General features: G+C 54.2%; 1 protein-coding gene across 1 annotated transcript; it reads left to right on the forward strand.

The window, feature by feature from the left end:
- Nucleotides 1-1,208: 1,208 nt before the first annotated feature.
- On the forward strand, nt 1,209-23,528 carry Mmp15 (matrix metallopeptidase 15). The gene is made up of 10 exons (XM_005078637.4): nt 1,209-1,957; nt 14,068-14,216; nt 15,026-15,151; nt 16,649-16,956; nt 17,280-17,441; nt 18,229-18,482; nt 18,850-18,988; nt 20,495-20,645; nt 20,782-20,897; nt 21,879-23,528. The coding sequence occupies exons 1-10, from the start codon at nt 1,808-1,810 to the stop codon at nt 22,292-22,294; spliced, it is 1,971 nt and encodes a 656-aa protein (XP_005078694.1). The 5' UTR covers nt 1,209-1,807; the 3' UTR covers nt 22,295-23,528.
- The last annotated feature ends 1,748 nt before the right edge of the window (nt 23,529-25,276 follow it).

Below are 25,276 nucleotides of genomic sequence, written 5' to 3' on the forward strand. Positions count from 1 at the left end.
AAATTAGAGAATTGCGAAGTTGGTTTCTCAGGTGAGGGACCCCACAGGGAAGTCCATGGGTGGAAATGGGGAGACACTACCTCTATGTTTTCTCCAAACCCCAATTTCGTTTCCTTGAGAGGTTAGGCCAGGTACCGGACATGTTTTATCTTCTTTCACCCCTGGGTAGATTCGAACCAGCCATTCTAAGGTCCTTTTCCAGGTCTCCTATTTCTGGGAGATGGGAGGGGCGTGGCACCGGAGACCTATTCTAGGAAAGACTGGTACCCTCGGGTAAGGGAAACTTCCATTTGTCTGTGGGGAGGTAATGAGGTTTGCTGCCCTCCGTCCTGGCTCCTCTGGTCCTCACTTGGCAATCCAATTGCTGCCCTTCCACCCAGCATTCTGATGAACCTCACGACACACTGACTTTCACATAATAGAGACCAAGTAGAGTGGGTTTGCTTGGAGAAAATATGTGCACACTGAAGATCTAGTAATTGGCTCATACTCACATGCAGGGGAGTGGGGATGCGATTTCCGCACATTGTAAACCTGAACCCTCGGTTACACCCTATCCCCTGACTTCACGACGTAGAAATTTACTAAGGAACCTAAGACACCCTGCGGCTTGTTTTTAAAACTATATTTGTGTGTGTGCGCGTGTGTTTGCAGGTGCGCCACAGTGGTGAGGGGTCTAGTGATTCACCAAGATGGTCCTGGGGATCGAACTCTTGTTGCCACACTTGACAAACTTGATGGTGGCCAGAGCCTTTACACACTGAGTCATCTTACCTGCCCTTCTAACTTCTTTGTTTCGGAGTTTTATTGTCATTGTTTTAAAGTTTAAAGCAGGATTTAGGGTCATTACACTAGTCCTTTTCTGGCCCACCTCTATCTGAATGTCCTTATCGCCTTCCTCCAAGTGGCTTGAGGAATCTAAGCTCTGCCCTCGAAGGAAGACCACGCCTTCCTGGCGCCCTGCTTCAGAATAGAGTCAAGTTATGGGGGTCACCCCTGCTCCCCAGAAGCAGAGGTGAGAGCAAAGCAGGCTAGGGGAGGTTTGCTGCCATCAGGAAAGATGAGCAGGGTCACTCAAGTGCCGGAGCCAACACAGCCGGCACCTGCTACTGAAAAGCCTCGGGTTAGGAACCGCCCCCCAGCCTCCGCCTAGATTTGCGCACAGGGAGCACACTGGCCCTTTAAGAGCGGCGTCTCCCGCCGCGCATTGGGAGTAGGGCTGCGGAGCCAAACTCGCCAGGGACGCGGGGCGCTGGCTAGCTGCTGGCGGGCTCGGCTCTCTCTCTGGCCGGTTCCCTGCGTTCCCCCAGGGACTGCCTGGAGATCCAGGCCGGGTTGGGCGCGGCGGCAAGCGGAGTCACCGGCGCGAGGCGCGCGCTCTGGGCAACGCGGGGCCCTAAGCATGGACAGAGAGAGCTGGGCGCGCAGGGGGCGCCGCGGGACCGGGCGGCCGGAGCGCTGAGCCAGACAAAGGCTCTGGAGTTGTGCTTGCTCCCGGGGGCCGGGGTCAGGGCGCACCGCGCCAACCCTGTGAGACTCTGCGGGGTGCGTTTCGGCCGGTCCCCCTCTCCTGCGAGCGGGTCCCCGCGTGCCCCGACCTGTCTTGCCCGCTTCTCCTCGGGTTTGGGAATTTGCAGAAGGGACCCGAGCGACTCCCGCACGCACTGGGAGCCGGAGTTCGGCCGTGCGCCCGCGGGGCCGGGAGCCAGGGAGTGTCGCAAGTTTCCCAGCCGTGTGCAAGGACCCGGCTCTGGCCAGCGAGCCAGTCCCGCGTGCGCGCTTAAGACTCGGCTGGCGGACGACGAGCATGGGCTGCAACCGGAGCGCGTCTGGACGGCCAGGCTATACTGGCAGCTGTCTCGGCGGCCGAGCTTGGCTGCTCCCGCTGCTACTGGTGCTTCTGGACTGCCTGGGCCGCGGTACAGCGTCTGAGGACGCCGAAGTGTACGCCGCTGAGGTAAGAACCCGGAGGAACGGGGTGCGAACCACGCCCGCAGCGGGAGCCTGCAGGTGGGGGGAGACGCACCCCGTCTTGGGGGTGAGAGCTGATTCGGACTGGAGAGCTTCGACAGAAAGCGGCGCTGGCAGACTGCCACTCCCTGGCTGGAGCTGGGTAGCGCGCTTCTTCCCAAAGCCCAGTGCGCGCCGCTCGGCACCCCGAAGCCGCTCGGGACACTGAACCGCCGTAGCTAGAGTCCCTACAGCCGCTTCCGCAGCCCCCAGCCCTCGCCTCTAGTCTTTGCCCTCACCGATTCCTCGAGAGTCAAATCCGCGCACTGTGGGCTTTGCAAGTGTGGGGGGGGGTTGCTACGGGTGGGAAGGGCTCAGGCGGAGCAGGAGCCCCGCAGCGCTCACACTTTGGCTGACACTCCTTTGGGTGACATCGTGCTGTGCACGGCGGGCCAGGATGGTTGGGGGATGGGTGAGAATCACCCAAGCAAATGACGGGTTGCAGAGGTGCTCTGGCGACTTTCTTTCGATGAAGCATTCCCACACCAGGGTGGGGTCTGGGGAACAGACCTATCCCCTGAAACACTTTTCCCACCAGTGCCCCTACGCCCAGGCCTGGGTGAAACCGGGTAGATTCCACGCCTCTTTTCTCTGGAAGCTGGGCTGACGTCCATATGCTGGCCGCTCTCTGGATTGGTCCGGCGGCGAGTGGCCAGGCGCGGTCTCCCCTCAGAGTCCCAACCAGTACCTCCCGCTCCAGTTGTATCCCTCCAGCGCTAGCTTGGACACCACAGGGTGCTGTCGAAATATAAAGATCATTCTTTCCAGCCCTGGGAGAAAAAGGAGACTAGGTATGGAGTCTGGACAGAGGACAAGGCAGGAACTGCATCCTTGTAGGCTTGGGGCCTTGGTGCCCTTGGGCTTCCTGGAGCGATAGATAGCCTTAGAGACTCGATACTGTTTGTATTTGCAGACAGCCCAGTCTGCCACGCTAGCCCCAGAGGCTTCCCCACTTTTCTGGTCTGTCGGAGAGACTTTTCCCATAGAAGTCTGACCCTACTTTAATGAAAACTTGCAAAGACCAGTTACGCCTCACAATCAGTCCTCCACTTGCTTTGCCAGAGAGTTTCAGGGAGTGAGAATGTCCCAGCCCAATAATTCACCAGGGCCAGGGGCAGAGGCTTACAGTAGGCTCCTGCCGGTAGGAGTTGTGTTTGCCTGTATCCAAGGAGCAGATGCCAAAGAATTTGAGGCCACAGGTCTGCTTTGGAGAGTGTGTGGCCTACACAGCGGGAGCTGGAGTTTGGTGGCTGTGCATTGTGAATGGGCCTCCTGATAGCCAGGATCTGGATGCTGGGATCTGGGCTTGGGGGAAGGACTTCATGCCATTTCCTTTAGTGTGCGTTTCTCCCAGCCCATCTTCTTCAACTGAGGAAGCATAGCTAGCTAAGTGTGCCCACAGTCCTCCAGCTACACGGAAGAGGGCCATGGTGTCCCTGGCTAGGATTGACTCAAGACACAATTTTTGGCTCTGTGTAGGCAGTGGCTGGAAGGGACTCTGAAATGTGGCATGTTGGAATCCACAGCGGAGCGAAGGCCATAGGTGGATGTCTTAGCCCTAGAGTTAGCTTTGCAGTGCTGGCTGCACTGGGAGACCCATCAGGGCCGGCCATAATGGGGCTCAAAGATTCCCTAGGCCTTGGTGGACAGCCCGTGTGCTCAGGCTTGGTCTGCCTGCCTTACCAAGTGTCCACATACCCTTCCTCTCTAAAAGGATCTGGTTCTCACCTGAGGGAGTCCGCAGCTCCAGGTCTCTGGTCAGCTCATGGCTTGAGTACCTTGGTAACTGAGCCAAGGCCACCCCCCCAGGTGGCAGCCACAGGAATTCACTGAAGGAAGGAACCAGAAACCGGCCTGTGCTAGGAGCTGCCACACACCTTCAGCCGGGGAGGCTCCCCGTAGCCTGCCTGCCTGCCTTGGAAAAGCTACTCCTGAGCCACCCTGCCCTAGTTTTCTCGTTTTGTTCCGGCTTAGTTACCCCGTCATGATCCCATCCTGCTCCGTGGTTTCACTACCTTCAGCCTGAGTGCCTTTGCTCCTCACTAGAGAAACTCTCTTCCTCCTGCCTGTCTCGAAACTTAGCACTCTCAGCCTATCCCATGGAAGTGACGCAGGCTGCCAGAGGTCACAGGTGTGGTGGGACTGACATTCCCACCTTCCCTGAATAGTGGCCTTCCCCCATTTGACCACTGCAGAAGATGAGCAAGGCTGGAATCAACTAGTTTCTCTCTCTGTCTCTCTCTCTCTCTCTTTTCCCTCCCTGCTTCCCTCCCTCCTTCCCTCTCTCCCTCCTTCCCTCTCTCCCTCCTTCCCTCTCTCCCTCCTTCCCTCTCTCCCTCCTTCCCTCTCTCCCTCCTTCCCTCTCTCCCTCCTTCCCTCTCTCCCTCCTTCCTTCTTTCTCTCCCTCTCCCTCCCTCTCTCTCTCTCTCTCCCCTCCCTGCTTCCCTCCCTCCTTCTCTCTCTCCCTCTCTCTCTCTCTCCCTCCCTCTCTCTCTCTTTCTATCTCTCGACATAGTTTCTCTGTGTAGACCAGGCTGACCTTGAAAGAGCCACCTGCGACGGGCATTGGTGGCGCACACCTTTAATCCCAGCACTCGGGAGGCAGAGGCAGGTGGATCTCTGTGAGTCCGAGGCCAGGCTGGACCGACAGCCTCCAAAACAATACAGAGAAACCCTGTCTTGTAAAAAAAAAAAAAGAAAGAAAGAAAGAAAGAAAGAAAGAAAGAAAGAAAGAAAGAAAGAAAGAGCCACCTGCCTCTGCCTTCCTAGTGCTGGGATTAACGTCTTGTCCACTACCACCAGGCCTTAGAGTTCTCTTTTGATCTTCAAATCTGACTGGAGTCCTTGACTATGTGACCATCTCCTCTTGTATACCAATGATGGCCCCTCTAGGCCTCCTTAGGACAGAAACTGTAGAGACCCAGTGTCTTCCCTAAAGGGAACAGGGTTCATGTTAGGCTCATAGTAGGGATGACTGGGAGACTCCCCACGCATCCTCAAGACAGGGAGAAATGGTGTGATGAGCTTGGATGTGGACCACCTTTCTCATCAGCCCTTAGCATGTCACATGTTTGGGATGTCCTTGGGCCCACCTATCAATGACCCCCTTGTGTGTCTTCCCTGGAAAAGCATTTGGGTCTGGCCTGTCACTGTGACCCTTGGACACACACACACTTTGCACTGCCCCACCCTAAGGAGGAAGGACACTTCTAAAAGAGACCCTTGAATATGGACAGGAAACCTCACAGAAACATGCTCACACCCTCTCCCCTAAAGATTCTCTCCAAAATCCCAGTAACCCACCACCCAGATCGCTCATGCCAGCTTGGAATGGCATGCTGTGGTCACGGGAAGCCCCGTCCTGTCTCCCATTTAGTTCTGGCTGTCCCTCTGTGCCCCTTTAGTGGCTGAATCCAGGTAGTATTTGCCATTGTTTACCCTGAGGGTGGCCATGATAATTACTGTTCCTTAGATTCCTAGTTCAGATGTGGCCCCCTCACCGTCACCCCGAGACTTAGGTGGACACCGAGGCAGGAGAAGAACTCCTTGGCCAGTTTTACTTGGGTACAGTGTTCTATGAGTCAGCAGAAATGGAGGGGTTGGAGATGACTCTACCTGGACACTTCTTCATTGTGAAGAGGATCCTGGGAAATCCACAGATGGATGTGAGGCCCTGAGACCCCCCCAGTGTAGCCGAGCATCCCCATGAGCACAGCAGCACCTCATGCTGGGCAAGCCCCCACCGCCCCCTCTACCCCACCCGGGCTTGAGAGTTAGGGCTCCTGAGCACTGCTCCCCTAAGGAGAACGCCTGGAGACTAGAAGCTAGGTCAGGCAAGTGTGGCAGACACAGGACTGCCCTGGGACAGAACCCCGTCTGTCTCAGAGGGACAGGACCTGCCTTGACCTCTTCTGTCAGGAGAGGTTGGGATAGACAGCTGAGGAGCCAGGTTGCAGCCATCAGCCAGCTTTGGATGTCCCAATGGCTGAGACCCCCAAAGCTATGCAGCCTGGAGAGCAAGGTCTGGATCAACTCTCTGAAGCTGACTCCTAGACTTGGGTACCACCACGGAGAGTGAGGACCCCAGGTCCATGACTAGCGCTTAACACAGCACACAGCATCACAGCCCTTGGTAAAATTAATAGCTGAGAAGCAAATGACATTCACTTTTGGCAAGTTGTTGAGCTTGTCTGAACTTCAGTTTTCCTGCCTGTAAAATGGGAATAGTTATAGTATCTGCTTGATGGAATTATGGGGAAATTTATTCTGTTTATAGGTCATCCTGTGAAGGCTATGCACTACCTGCCCAAGAGGTGCAGGGGTTATTTCAGTACCTTCATCAAACTAATTCTGCCCAGGAACATTCTAGAAGCATTTTCACATTTCATCTCCCTTTTAACTCTTTGAATATGGAGGAGGAAACTGATCCCTCCGGGTGAGAGAAATTACCTCGGGTCACACAGCCGGGGACTGCAGAACTGAAGTTTAAACCCAGAACCCTCTCTTCTTGGAGCTGCAGATTGGGTTAAAGGTCAAATCCCAAGGTGGAAGCCTGTGAGTTGCCACCTTCTGCCAGCAGGAGCCTGCCGAGATTGACCCAGATGGGAAGGTCTTTTCAGGGGTTCCGCCAAAGCTGCCCGGTTCCCTACCTGCTCCCACCGAGACCCTGCCCTGGGCAGCCCCAAGTAGGAGCCATCACTTGCAAGGAAAGGTCCAGGTGAAACTCAAGCCCTGGTCTCTAGCCAACCTCCAAAACTCCTGGCAAACAAAGGCCCCTTCCGCCCCACCCCTCCCCGCCCACAGGCCAAAGGACCCGTTTGTTTTTCCTTCAGGTTAAGGCTTGTGGGGGCGGGTTGGGCGGCAGCCTCCTTCCTGCTTCCCTGGTTGGAAGTCCCCCAGGCATCACCCACTGCTTTCGTTAAGACCCAGAGTGGAGTAGGAGAGCTGGTGGCACCGGCCTGAAATCTCAGACCCTTGGGAAGCTGAAACAGGAGGATTCCAAGTTTAAGGGCTGCCTGGGCTATAAAGTGAATTCGAGGCCAGCCTTGGCAACTTCAGGAGATTCTGTTTCAAAATGAAAAGTAAAAAACTGGGATAGAGGTCATAGGTAGAGTCCTTACCTAGCATGTTCTAGACTCTGGAGTCAGTCAGTCCCCAGTACGGGAGCAGGGAGACTCATGGGAAGAACGATGGAGAGAGGATTCCTCAGTGAGTGGATACAAGTGCAAACTGCAGCTCACAGAGTTCAGTTCCCAACATCCTCATCAGGCTGTTCACAAGTGCCTCTAAGGCCTCTGGCCTCCAAAAGCACCTGAACTCGAGTTCACATGCACGTGAACACGTTCAAGTATGGTGGTCCGGGTATGATGGTACATGTTTATAATCCCAGGTTTTGGGAGGCTGAGGCAGAGGATCTCAAATTCATAGTGGGAAGAAGTACATCAGACTCCCTTAATGCACACGTCCTATAGCTGTTTAAACCAACCATGGGAGTATCAAGCAACAAGAATTGGATAGTCTAGTCAGTCCCTTGTTTGTTTATGCCAGCGTCTCTCTGAAAGGACCTCAAAGTCAGCACAGGACACCCCCAAGACCAAGTTCTCAGCATAAGGATCTATTTGCCCCAGAGGGACAAAGGACTGCCTCTGGACGGAGAGGAGACATTAGCCTTAAGCTAATGGCAGTTTACATAGGGAAAGGAGGAAAACCAGTGTTAGGATATGTTGGTTATTTTTATTGGGAACATTAATTAGGTGAGCCAAGAGGAAGCTTTTGATGGCTGGATTTTAATACTTTGGTAGCTGGACCTTGCTAGTCAGCCTCAGGAGGAGAAAGTGGCCAGATAAGGGAATAGACCTTGGGGGCAGCTTTAGGAATGCAGTCTGATAGTTTAGCAAGGCAGAGGGGATGAGGGACAAGGGGAAAGGCAAAACCTGTCAGGTGACTTGTTTGCTGTGATCTGGCCTGCTGGAGCCCTTCAGTCTCTGTGTAGCCCTGACTAGCCTGGAAGTTACTCTGTAGACCGGGTTGGTCTTGAACTCTGCCTGCCAAATGCCAGGAGTAAAGGCGTGTGCCACCATGCCCAGCTAGTTCTGTCTTCACTGACTTGGTGTCTAGCCCCGTTCTGCATGACCCCATTTTGCAGAGACAAGAACCGATGTTCAGAGTTATCTTAGTTCACAGTCAGTGTCTCACAGGCCTGTAATATGGACAAGCAACCAAGGCCTGGGTGGGCAGAGATGCCACCATGAGGGACAGCTGGTTTCTACTCAGCCTTGAGGGAGCTCTGTAAGGGTCCATGCTGGCACAGGTGGAATCAGCTGCTCCGAGTTCCCTGTCTTTGCAGGGGCTCCTGTTGGATGAATCTGCCTCATGGAGGTGGCCGAGCTTGGTGGCTTTGAAAATCACTGCCGCCATGCCACCACTCCCAGTGAGCTAGCAGAGAGCAGGCCGTATCCTTTGTAGGGTCTCTGTCCCAGAACTGATGCTACTCAGTGCCTGTTCCTTCTGGCATGACAGACAGCAGAGACCTGCAGAGCCCGGGTTTGTTCCCAAGAGTCCTCAGAGGCAGAGTGTGGAAGAGAGGAGCCTCAAAGATCTTGGAGGGTCTGGGGGCTGATCCATCTTTGATGGTCCTGACAAGCTTCCCTTTGTACCTGGCTGGGCAAACAGCCTGGGGCTGCTCAGATTGCAGAGGGAGCTGAGGTAAGAGTCAAAACAGAACCCTTGAGATTGTCTTTATCACCTAGGGCCTGATAAGTGCCCTGGGGGAGGGGCTGCTGTGCTACTGGTCCATCCCCGGTGTAAGCCCCCGGAGCAGGCTGCGGTGACAGCAATGGCTGTGGCCCCAGCCCCCCTCCAATAGCAGTTCACACAGCATGGACCTGGAATCAGGGGGCTCCTTTTCAGACAAGCCCTCCCTGCAAGCCTGTGTCCCTCCACGTTGCCTCAACAGGTCTGGGGGTTGCCTCAACAGGCCTGGGGGAGGGCAGCTGGCTCAGTGCCCAGATCCAGCTGGAGATGTTGGATGTGGGGAGGATCAGGTGCCCAGCACACTAGGCTAAGGAACACTACGGAAACCTCCTGCACCCAGGCCTGTGGCAGATCAGCTGTGTGACTCACGGCCTCTGAACCTTGCTCCCAGCACAATGAGAATACATAGATACTTATCTTTCAGGAGAGGTGTGAGCCTTAAGTGGTCCACAGCAGGCTCTCAAGTGTTGTGTTTACTGTCTCTCCTGAGGATCAGGAATTTCCCTTTGACTTGTCCCTTGTCTTCTTGCCTGGGACCAAGTCACTCACCTGCAACATCAATAAATGCTTGTAGGACGGAGGCTGAAGCTCAAAGCAGTGACTAGGATAGCTGAGACAATGCTCAGGAACACCCCACAGACACACTCTGGTCTCAAGATGAGAGAGGCCTCCTGGCTCAGTGACCTCTTCAGAGCCCTCTTACTCTGCCATTGGACAGTGGCCCTCATGGGCAGGGTAGCAGCCCTGGCTTAGGGACCTGTCTTTAGTATGCCCAGTACTGACTTCTCTGCCTCAGTTTCCCATCAGAGAAGCACAGCTTCACCTGCTTAGCTCACTGTGAATGTCTAGGTGACAAAGAGGATTGGGAGGCACCATGGACAGGGGACAGACACTATCATTAGGAACAGTGAGGGCTTGACCAGAGCCTTCTCTCACTTTGGGACCTTGGGTACTGTTCCCACCATTTGTCCGAAAGCGGCAAAGCACCTTAGCTACCTGGGGCTCAGCCGTCTTCCCACCCGTGTGGGTAGAATTGGTCATAGCCACCACTGTGCAGGCATGATGAAGGGCAGAAGCCCCAAGGCGGTGTCTGCTGCTGGTATTTGGCAGGTTGTGGACACTTGGTGCTCAGCCATCCTGATCAGGCTGGCCACCAGCTCCGCCTCCTACTGCGAGGCTGCAGTTTTGCTAACCAGTCCCTGTCCAAGGGTGTCATCCGTCATCTTCACCCTAGCAGTGGCTGCGAGGCACAGCTGATAGAGAGATAGGGACTCTGCTTCCTGGGGACTCAAAGGCATTTAACTATGCAAGAGAGGGCCACCAGGCTCCCATGGGACCTGCCTGGCAGCCCCTGAGCTGGCTCTGGCATGAAGCAGCTCCTCTGCCAAACCTCCGCAGATCTCTGGAGTTCTTTGCTGCAAACAGGCCAGCTCCCCTCCCCCCCATGCCCAGGGCCCCTCCTGAGCCTCTGTCCCCAGCCTGTCCCTCTTATAGCTCTGCAGACAGGCTAATCAGCTCCTCGGTGACTCTGATTGCTTGCACTGGAGATATTTTTACCTTATGCAAATAGGTGATACGAAGGTGCCCTCGTTGGTTAGCCGCCACCCCAAACACACACACAAACACACACACACGTACCAGCTCCTTGCCTTTTGCCATTAGCTTCATGTCCTTGCCCGTTGGACCTTTCCGTGAGGCTTGAGGAAAACTGTCCAAAAGGGAAGTGGACCTTGCTTAGGAGTTTTGGGGGAAGTTTGAGCGCCTGGGAGGAACTGAGGCATTGTCACAGCATGTGACATACTACCATGTGGGTTGGAATCCAGAAGAGAATGAGTTAGTAGGGACACCATGGGTTTGCTCCTTCCTCACGTAGCTGCCCCAAACCCTGGGCCTGCTCATGCCAGGCCCGTCTCACCAGAAGCCTGGACTCCTCAGCCCTGCTGTGGAAACAAGGTTGCCAGCCAGAGCCGCTGGTCTCTTGGTCCACAGCACCTGCAGGGAGGGTGCTTTTCTCCTTGGTCCTTGCAGAACCTGGCAGATGAAACAGGCTCCAGTCCAGCCCTTTTTAGTGAGCATAGGCTTGGCCCCACTCTGCCGGTACAGAGCCGCCACTCCTTTCCCAACTCCAGGCTCCAACTACTGCTCTGCCACCCTCCGAGGTCTTGGGGTCTCTGAGTGGAACTGCATAGCCAGCGAGGCTGAGACTTGGCCCAGCAGCTCTCTGTCCATCAAACTTGGGCATTGCTGCCCTGGGCCAACTGAGCCAATATGTCGGTGTCAGCCCAAGGCATCTACTATGTCCAGCTACTGTCTTGCCTTGGGGTCCCTCAGCATATAGCTTTCCCCTTCTAGAACAACATAGGAAGTGGGTCTTCCTAGTGTCCAGGTACTTGTGGGTAGGACAAGGAAGATCTCTGCGTCCTTACTTCTGCCCGGGTACCATTCCCTCACCACCTTGAGGGCATGAGGCAGGCTGGTTTTTCTTAGCATTTCTCAGAATCATTCATCAGAGTTGCTGCTTCAGATTTCTGGTGCATTCATAGACTCGAGAGCCTTGAAGCCCTCCTCTCAGTACTCGGTCTCCCGGGAGCCTATAAGCTCTAGTGCCGTGTCTCCCACGGCCTCCAGCTGGCATGCTACCTGACACAGTCAGAGAGTACGGGAACATCTGGCAGAGTGGGTGATGGTCAGGTGGCTGGATGCATGGATGGAATTTGCCTGATAAGTTCTAAAAGGGAACCCAACACACTCATTGTGCACTAAGTGCTTTCCCTGGGTCTGTGCCCCTCAAATCTTACCCTAGTTTTATGTCACCTTGACACAAGCTATAGTTATCTGAAAGGAGGGAACCTGGGTTGAGAAATGCCTCCAAAAGATGTGGCTGCGGGGCGTTTTCTTAATTCATGATTGTCAATGGTGCCATCCTTTCTATAAGAAAGCAGGCTGGGCGAGCCAGTAAGCAGCACCTTCCATGGCCTCTGCATCAGCTCCTGCCTGCAGGTCCCTGCCCTGCTTGAGTTCCTGTCCTGACTTCCTCCAGTGATGGACAGCGAAGTGGAAGCCAAATGAACCCTTTCTTCTCCAGGTCGCTTTGGCCATGGTTTCCTCACAGCCATAGTAACTAAGACAGCCCATGACAGCACATTGGTCTTCATTTTGCAGATGAGGAAACAGATCCAGCACCGACAGTAGGAGCCGGAGATGTAGATCTTTTAGTAGACTGGTTACCGAGCATGCATGAAGCCCTGAGTTTGCCCCCCCCCAGCGCTGCATGAAACCAGGCATGGTAGCACACACCTGTAATCTTGGGCCGTGGAGGCAGGGTTATCCTTGGTTACATAGTAGGTTGAAGACTAGCCCTGCTTCAAAATAAAATAAACAAATAGTTCATGGCAGAGCAAGGAAAAGGTTCATGACTAGGAAAATCATAGGCACTAGGGCTAAACCTACTGCTGTTATGTTAAACAGTCGTGCTGTTGGGCTGCCTTCTAAATATTTATATTAAACCCCATAGATTTGTGTTGGTCTTCCCTTTGGTCAGAGAAGCCTCTGCACAGTGGGTAGTGGCTAATGCAAAGACTCATGGCAAGTCAAAGTGCCAAGTGTAAGTAACTGTGAGTGTTCAGCTGTGGATGAGTCATCGATGTTAACAGATCAGCGATCAGTGGGAGAGTGTGCAGGAAGAATTAAGAGCTGGTGGAGGGGGGCTGGGGGGCTGGCTCAGGGGTTCAGAGCATTTACTGCTCCTCTAGAGGAGCACTTGGCAGCTCACAACTGTCTGTAACCCCAGTTCCAGGAGATATGGTACCCTCACACAGACATACATGCAGGCAAACACCAATGTATGCAAAAATAAATGTTAAAAAAGGAAAAGAAGAGCTGGCGGATGGGAGAAGAGTTGTGAAGCGCTGACTTTCAGACATATGTCTGTTGAAGATCAAACATAAGATCCAGCCAACATTCAGACATGAGTGGGGATGTGCTGAAAATGCATGGGTAATGTAAGCCCTTTTCAAAGAATAAGTAAAAAAGAAATCAGTTTTTAAATGGCGCGGAAGAGATGGCTCAGCGCTTAAGAGCATGTTCTGCTCTTGAAGAGGACCCAAGCTCAAGTCCCAGCACCATGTCAGGTGGCTTACAATTACCTCTAACTCCAGCTCCAGGGGATCCAACACCCTCTTCTGGACTCCATGAGCACATCCACACACACGCTCGTGGGCGCGCGCACGCGCACGCACACACACACACACACACAACTGAAAAATTTTTCATTAAAAAGAGGGGCTGGAGAGATGACTCAGCACTTAAGAGCATTTGCTGCTCTTGTAGAGAACCAGAATTTGGTCTTCAGCACCTGTATCCAGTGGCTTACAGCTGCCTCTAATTCTAGTACGTACACACACACACACACACACACACACACACACACACACACGCACACACGCGCACACACACACGCACACACGCACAGCAGTGGGCAGTGCGGGGGTTGGGGGGGCGGGGGGTTAAGAATAAAAATCTTAACAAAGAGGAAGATTCTGAATACTTGAGTGTAGTTGGCATTTTCCTTGGGCCACCAACCAGCTTTCAAATAAAGACACGGAGACTTATTAATTATGAATGCTCAGTCTTGGCTTAGACTTATCCCACTAGCTCTTTTAGCTTAAAATAACTTGCACCCATTCATTTACATTTTGCCTCAGGGCTTTTTACCTTCCTTTCATTCTGTATGGCCTGCTTTCCTGCTTCCTCTGTGTCTATCTGACTGGTATCTCTTTTTTCTTTCTTCTTTCCCTGAGCCTAAATTCCTCCTCCTGCTTACAATCACTACCTGGAAGTCCTTCCTATACCTCTTCCCTCACTATTGGCTGATCACCTTTTTATTATACCAGTTAGGTGCCTTGGGCCAGCAAGGTAAAACAGCAACACATCTTTACATAATTAAACAGATGCAACACGTCTTTACATAGTTAAATATTCCGCCACATAAACAAATGCAACACATCTTTGCATTGTTAAAAAAAAATATTCTGCGACACTTGATGGTCCCCAGAAGTCTACCTGGAGCAGAAGGGTCCCACCCTGGAGGAGCCAGGGAAGAATGTGCCAGAGAGCAGGCATGGTACATTAGGCAGCAAGGAGAGCAAGTGCAATGACCCCAAGGCAGTGGGTTGCAGGAGTGAGGCCTGAGAGCTGGGGCTTGGTGGTGAGGGGTTTACAGGCCCTGGAAGAACTGAAGTTTCCTTTGAGTTGGGAGGCCTTTCTGAGCAGTGACTGAGGAGACCTTGTCTGGCTTCTTTGCAGAACTGGCTGCGGCTCTATGGTTACCTACCCCAGCCTAGCCGCCACATGTCTACCATGCGCTCTGCCCAGATCCTGGCTTCTGCCCTTGCCGAGATGCAGAATTTCTATGGGATCCCTGTCACGGGTGTGCTTGACGAAGAGACAAAGGCGTGAGTCCCTCCATGTGACCCCTCCCAGACCCCATGGGCCTCCTACCCTCCAGCCTGCTCTGGGGAGTCTTTGGTATATGGAGTTTCAAGAGGAGAGTAGCCTGGTCTTCATGCTAACCCTTATTATTTAGAATGGCTGCCTGAAGCCTGATGTTAAGAAAGATAAGACAGGCTGGAAAGTTAAGATCACTGACTGCTCAGGTTTAGCACCCACATCAGACAGGGGGTCTGAGGGGGCTTCAGCAAGCATCTGGATGCACACGGTGCGCATAAATTCACTCAGGCACACATACATACACATACATAAAAGAGAGAGATGAAGTAGACGTAATCCAGCTTTGGCAGGAAGGGCATAGTGTTTGATGAGTGATGGCTGCTTCAGCCATGGGGATGGGAAGGTGCGGTACAGAAGCCCTGGGTGGGGCCACCTAGCCAGGCCCTACTCTGCTCTACTAGAAGTGATAGGGCCTACAGACACATTGATAAGCACAGAGCTTGACATGCCTGGCACAAGAGGCCTCGAGAGCAGCCATCCCATGTTTGGGTTACGAGAGAGAGAGAGAGAGAGAGAGAGAGAGAGAGAGAGAGAGAGAGAGAGAGAGAGAGAGAGAGAGCACCTTTTGAGTCACTGCACAACGCTCAGTCTTCTTAAGCTGAAATCTCTTTAGCCACTATTCCGGAAGCCAAACAGAGAGTCTCCACCCCCAATACATCCCTGTGGGGGGAAACTGGGAAACGAGAGAGCTGGAAGGTGGTGGACTGCCTGGAAGAGAGGACCCATCGCTGACCCCTCTATATCTTTGGTCCAGGTGGATGAAGCGGCCCCGCTGTGGGGTACCTGATCAGTTTGGGGTACGTGTGAAAGCCAACCTGCGTCGGAGGAAGCGTTACACCCTCACGGGAAAGACATGGAACCGTCACCACCTAACCTTCAGGTATGGGTCCAGCAGGGAAGGGAGCTACCCTGACCCTCTGTGGGGGAAGGGACTCAGAATTCCTTCCCCAGAAGGGGTCTGGTTAGCTGTGCTGAGGGTCCCAGCTCACAGTCTAGTAAGCCTCCCTCCAGGGAAGGTCGGGTCTCTTTCAAGCATGTCCTGCTGGGTCCTTTCCTGGCCCCAGCTAGTAGCAGGCTCAACTGCTCTAATGTGACCAGATGGAGTCTTGAGTCAGTATGGTCGGCAGGTGTCGGGGTCAAGTGTTCTGCTTTCACTCAGGCCTCAGAGCCTAGAGTGAATTTGGTCCACCCAGTCAAACCCCCCTTTGCAGTTGATGGACATGCATCTGCACCAGCAACTCGGTCTGATCCACAGGGAGCATGTGGGCTTCGTGCTTTGTCGTGCACGGCTCTGGACCAGTGGTTCTCAACATGTGGGTTGAGACCTCTTTGGGGAGTGAATGACCCTTTCACGGGAGTTGCGTATCAGATATTCTGCATGTAAGATATTTTCATTATGATTCATAACATTAGTAAAGCTGGTACAGTTATGAAGTAGCAATGAATAATTCTATGGTTGCGGGTCACCACGACCTGAGGAACTGTATTAAAGGGTCACAGCTTTGGGAAGGTTGAGAACCACTGCCCTAGGCTGTATATCCTTCATGCAGGATTTGATTTAATCCTCTCAAGGACCCCTCAAGGAAAGTATTACTCCCTCCCCCTTTGCTGTCTTCCGAATGAAGAAACTGAAGCTCTCTAGTCAAATGTCCAAGGGAACACAGCTAAAGGGTCTGCCTGGCCCTGGGGTCAACATTCAGGGTGGCAGAGTGGCTTGGCCTGTTTCCCAGACCTCATCTACCCCCATCCCGTGGTCACAAAGTACCCCTACTTTCACCTATTCACTATGTTTGCTACCTTTTGGTTGGGGATTTGGAGTTTGGGGGTTTTTATCTATTAAGGCAAGACCAAGTTCTCATGTTATACCCAGGATGCCCTTAAGCTTGCTGTGTAGCTGAAGCTAACCTTGAACTCCCAATCCTTCTATCTCTGCTTCCAAGTGGTGGGATTGCAGACACGCACTAACATGCCTACGTCCTTACTTTTTCTTTTTCCCTTTCTCTCTCTCTCTCTCTCTCTCTCTCTCTCTCTCTCTCTCTCTCTTTTCCTTTTTGGCTTTTTGAGACAGGGTCACACTATGACTGTCCTGGAACTCACCCTGTAGACTAGCCTGGCCTTGAACTCAGAGATCCACTTGCCCCTGTCTCCCACATGCTGGAATTAAGGGCATGTACCAACCCCCTCCCCCAGCATTACTGTCTTTATTAATTTAAATCTCTGCTTGTCTGCTACCATGAAAATGTATTTGAATGGATTACTGGGTGTGACCAGTTCTAACAGTGGATTGTGTGGCGGCTTTATATGCTCTTGGAAGGTGGCAGCAATGGACAGTATCCCACAGGGCCCTATCCGTTCTTATCTCCCTGTCCACCTACAGCATTCAGAACTACACAGAGAAACTGGGCTTGTACAACTCAATGGAGGCAGTGCGCAGAGCTTTCCATGTGTGGGAGCAGGTCACACCCCTGGTCTTCGAGGAAGTATCCTATGATGACATTCGGCTGCGAAGGCGAGAGGAGGCTGACATCATGGTACTCTTTGCCTCTGGCTTCCATGGCGACAGCTCACCGTTTGATGGTGTGGGTGGCTTTCTGGCCCACGCTTATTTCCCCGGCCCTGGTCTGGGTGGGGACACCCATTTCGACGCAGATGAGCCCTGGACCTTCTCCAGCACTGACCTGCATGGTGAGGACAGCTGGCCAGGGTGGGAACAGACAAGGCAGTACCCAGGCTAGGCCGCCCCTCCAGCCCAGTAGCTTCAGGCTCAGGAGGGGAGAATGTCACCTACTCATGTCTCTGGAGCCCTGTACTTAGTCTCAGCCTGTTGTCCCACCAAAGGAAGGCAGGAAGAGAAGGATATATTGGGCCCACTTCTCAGATGTCGAAATTAGCGGCCAGAAGTCAGAGCAGCTCAGCCCCATCCAAGAGAGAAGCAAGAGTAGGGTCCATGGCAGCCCAGAGGGCCTAGGGTGAACCAGAGTGACCGTGCGTGCGTGCCCCCACCACAGGAATCAGCCTCTTTCTGGTGGCAGTGCATGAGCTGGGCCACGCACTGGGGCTGGAGCACTCGAGCAACCCCAGTGCCATCATGGCGCCTTTCTACCAGTGGATGGACACTGACAACTTCCAGCTGCCTGAGGACGACCTTCGGGGCATCCAGCAGCTGTATGGTGAGTAGGCTGTAACCAGTTGGTCCTGTACTCCGTCCCCATTCTATAGACAAGAAAACTGAGGTCCAGCCACTTAGCCAGAGCCCATACTGTGGATCCAGACTGGAGCTGCAAAAGGATGCAGATGGCCCACCCTATTTCCCTCTTATCCTTGGCAGTATTCCTGCTAGACTAAGGGTGTCCCAGGGTCCCCAGGACCCGTAGTCTGAGTCTGTCCCCAACACTCTCCAGACTTCCCAGGGGATTTGGGACAGCCACCTACCCAGCCCAGACTCCCCCCAGCAAATCCACAGTAGCCAGGTCTTCCCCAAGGCCAGCTCTTCTGGTTAGGACCTCTGCCTCCATGTCCACACTGAACCCTCCTCCGGTGGTGCCTGACAGACGCCCCTCCTCCATCCCCAGGAACTCAGTAATGAGCTGTGCATCCCGTAGAGTTCAAGTTGATGTAGCCTAGGCCAGAGCTATGGTCCTGACTCTGCCGGTGCCTCACTTACCACGGCCCCACTGAGTAGACCAGCACTGTAAGGGGCATGTCCTCGAGGAAAGCAGAGGCGAGTGGCCTCCCACCCGGCAGAGAGGTTAAGAGGATCGGGTGGAGGAAGCCATCCTCCCCATGCACTACGGATGGTGATGGGGTATAGCTCAGGACCCCCGGGACTGCTGTGGGTAGACAGGACCTGTACCAGGAGGGTGAGCCCGAAGGACTTTGGCATTGTGTGCAGGGGAGCCTGGCATCCAGATTGGGTTCTGGGTCTGCTCTCACTTCTTGATCCTCACCTCTCTGTAGGCTCCCCAGATGGTAAGCCACAGCCCACCCGGCCTCTCCCCACCGTGAGGCCCCGACGGCCAGGACGGCCAGACCACCAGCCCCCTCGGCCTCCCCAGCCACCATATCCAGGTGGGAAGCCAGAGAGGCCCCCCAAGCCAGGGCCCCCACCCCAGCCCCGAGCCACAGAGAGGCCTGACCAGTATGGCCCCAACATCTGCGATGGCAACTTCGACACAGTGGCCGTGCTTCGTGGAGAGATGTTTGTGTTCAAGGTCTGGCCCTGTCCTCCCAGCGCCTCCTCCAGCCCACCCAGAGCCTGGCCCTGCCCCACCCCCATACCCCCTCTCTCAGCCCACCAGCGCCTTGCCTGGCCCCTCCCTTGCTAACATCTCCTGGGTACCTACCAAACCCTAGACCAGGAAGAAGCCAACCCAAGAAAATGAGGGACTTGTCCAGGGTTACACAGTAATCAGGTGCCTGCTCCTCAGCCCAGGGCTCCCTTCTTGGAGCTGCTTTGGCCCTCTAGGTACTGCCCTGACAGATCATCCCTGGCCCGGGAAGAGCAGTGTAAGCATAGCTCCCACCCTTAGCCAAAGTGTCTTGTGTGTGCTGCCCATCAATACCCACCCCCTTCCACAGGGCCGTTGGTTCTGGAGAGTCCGGCACAACCGGGTTCTGGACAACTACCCTATGCCAATTGGTCACTTCTGGCGTGGTCTGCCAGGGAACATCAGCGCTGCCTATGAGCGCCAGGATGGACATTTTGTCTTTTTTAAAGGTAAGCCAGGGTGTGAGGGGCGTGTGGCAGCCTTCATGCCCTGTTGCTAGCTAGAAGAGAGTTCTGCATCTCCTGTCCCCTTGTGGACGCGCTCAGCACCTGGGGGCCGCAGGGTGTGAGTGGAGAGGTAGACAGAGGGGCTGTGGGGTTAGGCTAATCCCGGAGTAAGGATGCCTGGATTAAGGATGTGTCTCTGCCGTCTTCTGCAGCCTAGGAGCCCCGCCTCACTGTCCCCACCTCTTGTCCCCATGAGTCCCCATAAGAGCAGGCTGTCCTCTTTAAGGACGGATCACCACGGGAGATGGCTGGAGAGAGATGGCTTCGAGGTTAAGAGCATTGGCTGTTCTTCCAGAGGTCCTGAGTTCAATTCCCAGAACCACATGGTGGCTCACAACCATCTAATGAGATCTGATGCCTTCTCCTGGCCTCCTGCATGCAGATAGAACACTATATATATATATATATATATATATATATATATATATATATATATATATATAATAAATCTTTATAAAAAAATAACAAATTCCCATGGAACTGGAGAGATGGCTTAGAGGTTAAGAGTACTGGCTGCTCTTCCAGAGGACCCATGTTCAATTCCCAGCACCCACATGGCAGGCCATAGCTGTGTAAAACCCCAGTTCCAGGAGATCTGGCACCCTCACACATGTAGGCAAAACACCAATGCACATAAAATAAAAATAAATAAATTATTGCGGGAGGGGGGGTGCACACCTTTAATCCCAGCACTTGAAAAATAGAAGCAGACAGATCTCTGTGAGTTCAAGGCCAGCCTGGTCTACAGAGCAAGTTCCAGGACAGCCAGGACTGTTACACAGAGAAACCCTGTTTTGAAAAACCAAAAGAAAAGCCGGGCATTGATGGTACACGCCTTTAATCCCAGCACTCGGGAGGCAGAGGCAGGCGGATCTCTGTGAGTTCGAGGCCAGGCTGATCTACAGGGTGAGTTCGAGGCCAGCCTCCAAAACAATACAGAGATACAGAGAAACCCTGTCTCAAAAAAAAAAAAGTCCGAAAGAAAGAACCGAACAGTCTCCAAGCCCACTTGGCCAGGATCTCTGCCGTCTGTCCGCAGAGAAAAAGCCCTGGGGGGACAGTACCCCTGTAACTCTGGCCCCACAGGCAGGAACCCTTGAATATAGGACTGGATTCATACTGAAGTGGGGAGTTCCAGACCTGGCACCATAAGGGCCCCTTGAGTATCCCAGGGACGTAGTTCCCAGGCCTAGAGGAGGTGTCCTGTGGAATGAAGGGCCATATGCCGTGTATGGGTAGGCTGGGAGGGAGCAGCCCTCAGAGAGTATCTCACAGGTTTCCAGGAGCGTACATGTGTGAATCATGCTGAGTGCGTGTGGTTCTGTGTGTACACGTGCTGGGATGGGAAGTGATGGTGTGAATGGATTATGGACCCAGCAAAGCATTTCCTCTGTCATGTCTATCCCCAGCCCAGCCCTGTCCTCACACAGCCCTCTGCTCCCCATGCAGGTAACCGCTACTGGCTTTTCCGAGAAGCCAATCTGGAGCCTGGGTACCCACAGCCGCTGACCAGCTATGGCACAGACATCCCCTATGACCGCATCGACACAGCCATCTGGTGGGAGCCCACGGGTCACACCTTCTTCTTTCAAGCAGACAGGTAAACACTTTCCCCTAAAGGAGGAGGCTCCAGCCAGGCCCCCCCATCCTCAGATCTACCCAAAGAGAGCCCATGGGGGAGTGGACCAAGGCCCAAGCAGGGCTCCAGGCTCATAGCCTGAAACTTCTGGTTACAGATACTGGCGCTTCAATGAGGAGACACAACATGGAGACCCTGGCTACCCCAAGCCCATCAGTGTCTGGCAGGGGATCCCCGCCTCTCCCAAAGGGGCCTTTCTCAGCAACGATGCAGGTACCAGGCCAGCCCCTCCCAGAGGACCCAGCACTTGCCGAGGTCCCATGACATTGTGATGGCATGGAAGGAGGACTCAGCTGTGTCACGTTGCAGCCTGGGGCCCTCTCCAACATGACATCCTGCCTTCCCTGCATCATTACTGCCTCTTTTGATGGAGGCCCCGCCCCACAATTGGAGAGACCCACATCTAGGTGCCTCCCATGCCTGTCTGTGTGCAGAGCTGGAGCTCAGGAACTCAAAACCTCAGGGCCCTGGGTCTGGTTCAGTGTTGGAGCAGGGTCCTCTCCAGGTAGTTCTCACAGACCGGCAAAAGGAGCCTACTATGTGTCACTGTAACTGAACGACAGGAGTTGTGACTCTGTTAGTTCTCCAGCAGGGTCCCTGTGGTCTGATTCTTATCAGGGACATTGGTGTTCAGGGCAGACTTGTGGGCTTTGTCAGTGCTCAGCCTGATCATGTGACTGTGTGCGGGCATTGCTGCAGCCACTCTGAGCTCAAATTTTGCAAAATTAAAGCCCAGACACGCCCCTTGCTTCAAACCTGACCCTTCTTGCTGTCTGTGGGATACACACAAGGTACCCAAGGCCAGGAACTAATCTACAGCAGCACTGGATTTCACGCCAGGTCTATGAAGGCCAAGGCCACACAGTCCCGCTGGCTCCTACGCTTGGTAATAAAGCCAATCCTGCGATGAGTAGCAGGGTTCCATGACACCCAGATTCTGGTAGACCATGGGCCCCTTCTGTGCCCTGTCAGCCTGGCCAAGGAATCTGGGGACCCAGAATCCCCTGAGCCACAGCAGGGTAGCAGATTTGAGAAGACACAGGCAAGCAAGTGAGGGAAGGTATTTTGTTTGTTTGTTTGTTTTCTGGTTTGGTTTTGGTTCTGGGAAGCCACTTAGCATGTTCTACAAGTGCTCTGCTACCAAGTTACACACCTTCCCCAGGCTGAAACGATCCTGCCTGTCTGTCCCTATAGCCTACACCTACTTCTACAAGGGCACCAAATACTGGAAATTCAACAATGAGCGCCTAAGGATGGAACCCGGCCACCCTAAATCCATCCTGCGGGACTTCATGGGCTGCCAGGAGCATGTGGAGCCCCGGCCACGATGGCCCGATGTGGCTCGTCCACCCTTCAACCCCAACGGGGGTGCAGAGCCTGAGGCAGATGGCGACGGCAAGGAAGAGGACGTCAGTGACAAGGACGAAGGCAGCCGGGTGGTCGTGCAGATGGAGGAGGTGGTCCGGACAGTGAACGTGGTGATGGTGCTGGTCCCCTTGCTGTTGCTGCTCTGCATCCTGGGCCTGGCCTTTGCCCTGGTGCAGATGCAGCGCAAGGGCGCACCCCGCATGCTGCTCTACTGCAAGCGCTCGCTGCAGGAGTGGGTGTGATCACACACACACCCACAGCGCCCGGTGCTCAGGTCCACAGGGGCAGGCGTGTGGCTCCCAGACGCTTTCTCAGCCCAGCGGGGCTCCCTCCTAGCCACACACCCCTTGTCAGTCTTGCCCTCTCTTATTTATGCCCAGGCGTCTCTTTCTTTGACGCCTTCTCTGAGCATTTGTTTCTGCGCTCCTGACTGGGGCCAGGTGATGCTTGTTCTCTGAGTGTACCGCTCCAGACAGGGACCGAGGGACAGAGGCTTACCTCTGGAAGGTGGCAGAGGGTTGGGAAGCTTCTTCAGCTCTGGCTCTCCTCAGCCTGAACCTGTCCTCCTGTGACAAGAGCTGTGTTTGCCTTGAAGGAGCCTAGCTGGGGCTCTACCCTCCTGAATTTGCCTTAGGAAGAGCATATGGCCCAGGGGCCATCCTCATTACCTTGCTGCTTGGCCCTGTCTTTGGCTACGTCTGAGAGCCTGAAAGCCCTCCCCTATTCTGGCCATCAGCAGCTCCCACATGCCCCTGGGCCTGCAGCTCCTTTCTGTGAGGAATGGGCCCTGGACCTGTCTCACCAAGGACCAAAGGGAGCCTGCCGAGCTCCCCTCCTAATGCTAGCGACTAGCCTCTCCTTCCCTAGGCTGCCCGCACTGTCTCTCATCAATCCCACAGGTCTCAGGACGCTGGGCACTCCCTCACCCTGTGGCTTCTGCTGTCCCTGTCCCAACCCTTGGAGAGATGGGGCTGGCAGGCACACAGACTAAAGGTCCCCAAACAGTGCCTAATGGTATGGGTGCCCAGGATGCCATAGACCAGGCTTGTGGGCCTCCTCCCCTCCAGATTTCTCTCCCCACATGACACTACTAGGCACAGGCCAGCAGCTCACCCCACATGGACTATAGAACCCCCAAAGGAATCCACTATGGCCTGGGAAGTCTGTCCTAAGGGTGAAAGGGGGCCTCCCTTCCTCTTTCCGTTCTGGAGTCAGCAGGAGGCTTCTGTGGGAAATGGTACTGTACAGCTGGCTCTGGTCCCCTCTGCCTCCCTAAGCCTTGAGCAGTGAAGGGCTGCCACCACCCAGAATCCTCTAGGTCACCACCTCTCTCAGATTGGTGGATTCTCAGCCTGGCACTGGGGGTGGGGGGTGTCCATCTGCAGAACCCAAGAGCCAGCAAGGGGTGGGGACGGCATCCACCCCATCGTTTAGTTCTGTTAAATAATCTGAACTGATTAAATGTACAGCCGGCGAGTGTGGCTGCGTCTGTAAGCCTAGACTGTAGCGTACAGCAAGGAAGACCTGTTGGCAGGGTTGGGGCCAAGCTGGGATGCTGAAGAAGTCACCACTTCCAGTTTGGTAGGATCTTTGGGATGGAGTTCAGGAGGGTCAGGGTTTAGAAGGGTGTGGGGTTGCAGGGTTTTGGTGCTGATGAGAGAGGACAGCCCAGTTTCCCATATACTCCACATCCAGGAGGGGTAGGAAGAGTCAGGCAAGTCCGCACAATCACCCACCTCCACTGGGTTTTGGGCAGCCTGGGAGGTGGCTTGCACAGAGTTCAGGCGTGAACCTGGAGAGAGCTGGGTAATGGGGCCACTTTGCCTCCAAAAACTTTCAATGTTCAGAGATTGAAGCACACTAGGACCTGCTGTCTCGTCATTGCTGGGGCAGAAAGCCCTACCACAGTCCCCATGATTGCAAGGGTGCAGTGGACCTGGGTGTGCCTGATGAACTGGGGTCCACCTGAAATCCTGTGTCCATGTTCAACCCTAGACCAAATCAGGGTCTCACTTCCGTCACCCAGCAGGCTGGGCTGCCACAGCAAGGTCCCTCAACAGCATTCCCTAACCCGGACCCCCCTCCCGCCCCACCCCTTCCTCTCTTTGTATAGGCTGAGGAGAGTTGGAAGGGCTGGCCCTCAACACCCAGAGCTTCTGGCTCACCCGGGAAGCAGTTGAGCTCAGCACAGGGGACTCAGAGCTGCAGTGGGAGGGACCAGGGAGGAGACATCCTGACTTCCCTGCAGAGCAGCGCAAGCCTGGGACCCCAGCCTAGGCTCCCTCTGCTTGTGATCAGCAGACAGGTCAGGTGGGAGACGCGCAAGGCTCTGGTCTTGTAGCCCTTCTTAGCCTTTCCTTAGAGCCAAGGCCAGAGGAGGACTTGACACAGGCCATGGCTCCTCAAGGAACTGCTTGATAAGCCACCCTCTGTACTCAGCTACAGCCCAAGAAATCAGAGGCTACCCCCATTCCCTCAACATCCCTTCTTGACATTTTGCTAATTCTCAAGTATTTTTTTTTAAATAAGACATTCAAGAAGATACATGAGTCACTATAATCTCCAGCCGGGCGTTTTTGTTTTGTTTTCGAGACAGGGTTTCTCTGTGGCTTTGGAGGCTGTCCTGGAACTAGTTCTTGTAGACCAGGCTGGTCTCAAACTCATAGAGATGCGGCTGCCTCTGCCTCCCAAGTGCTGGAACCAAAGGTGTGAGCTACCACCGCCCGGTGGTATTTTCAACCCCTTGCCTATGACACTGGAGCTGCAGCCTCAGGTGCCTGGGGCCCCGCCCCCCTTGCCCCGAAGTCCAGGCTGCAGAGGAGGAGTATGCCCAGACTGGACTCCATGAAGAAGAAAGGGTGGCAGGAGCCTGGCACTGGTCATGTCTAATGTACGATTATGACCCTGACCAACCAGCATGTGCCTTCTCACAACTTACTCGGGGTCTCTGAGAGGAAGTGACGTGGCCAAGGCCACACAGCCAGGAAGTCACCATGTTAGGATCAGACCTAGGCAGACCAATTTGGCAAAGCCCTGTCCCCCCCCCCCACCTGATGCTGATGAGGAATAGACAGGGACGGGACACCCACCCCCCCAGCCTTCATTCTGTGCATCCAAGCTTCCAGGGCCTAGGACAGAGCTTCCTTTCAAGCTTGGGTTGGACTGAGCAAGCCTGGCCACTTCCTCTCCTCCACTTGGCAGAAAAGCCTTTTTGTTGTGGTGCA

Source organism: Mesocricetus auratus, unplaced genomic scaffold, assembly GCF_017639785.1.
Source record: "Mesocricetus auratus isolate SY011 unplaced genomic scaffold, BCM_Maur_2.0 Super-Scaffold_100714, whole genome shotgun sequence".
In the NCBI taxonomy this organism is placed as follows: Eukaryota; Metazoa; Chordata; class Mammalia; order Rodentia; family Cricetidae; genus Mesocricetus; species Mesocricetus auratus.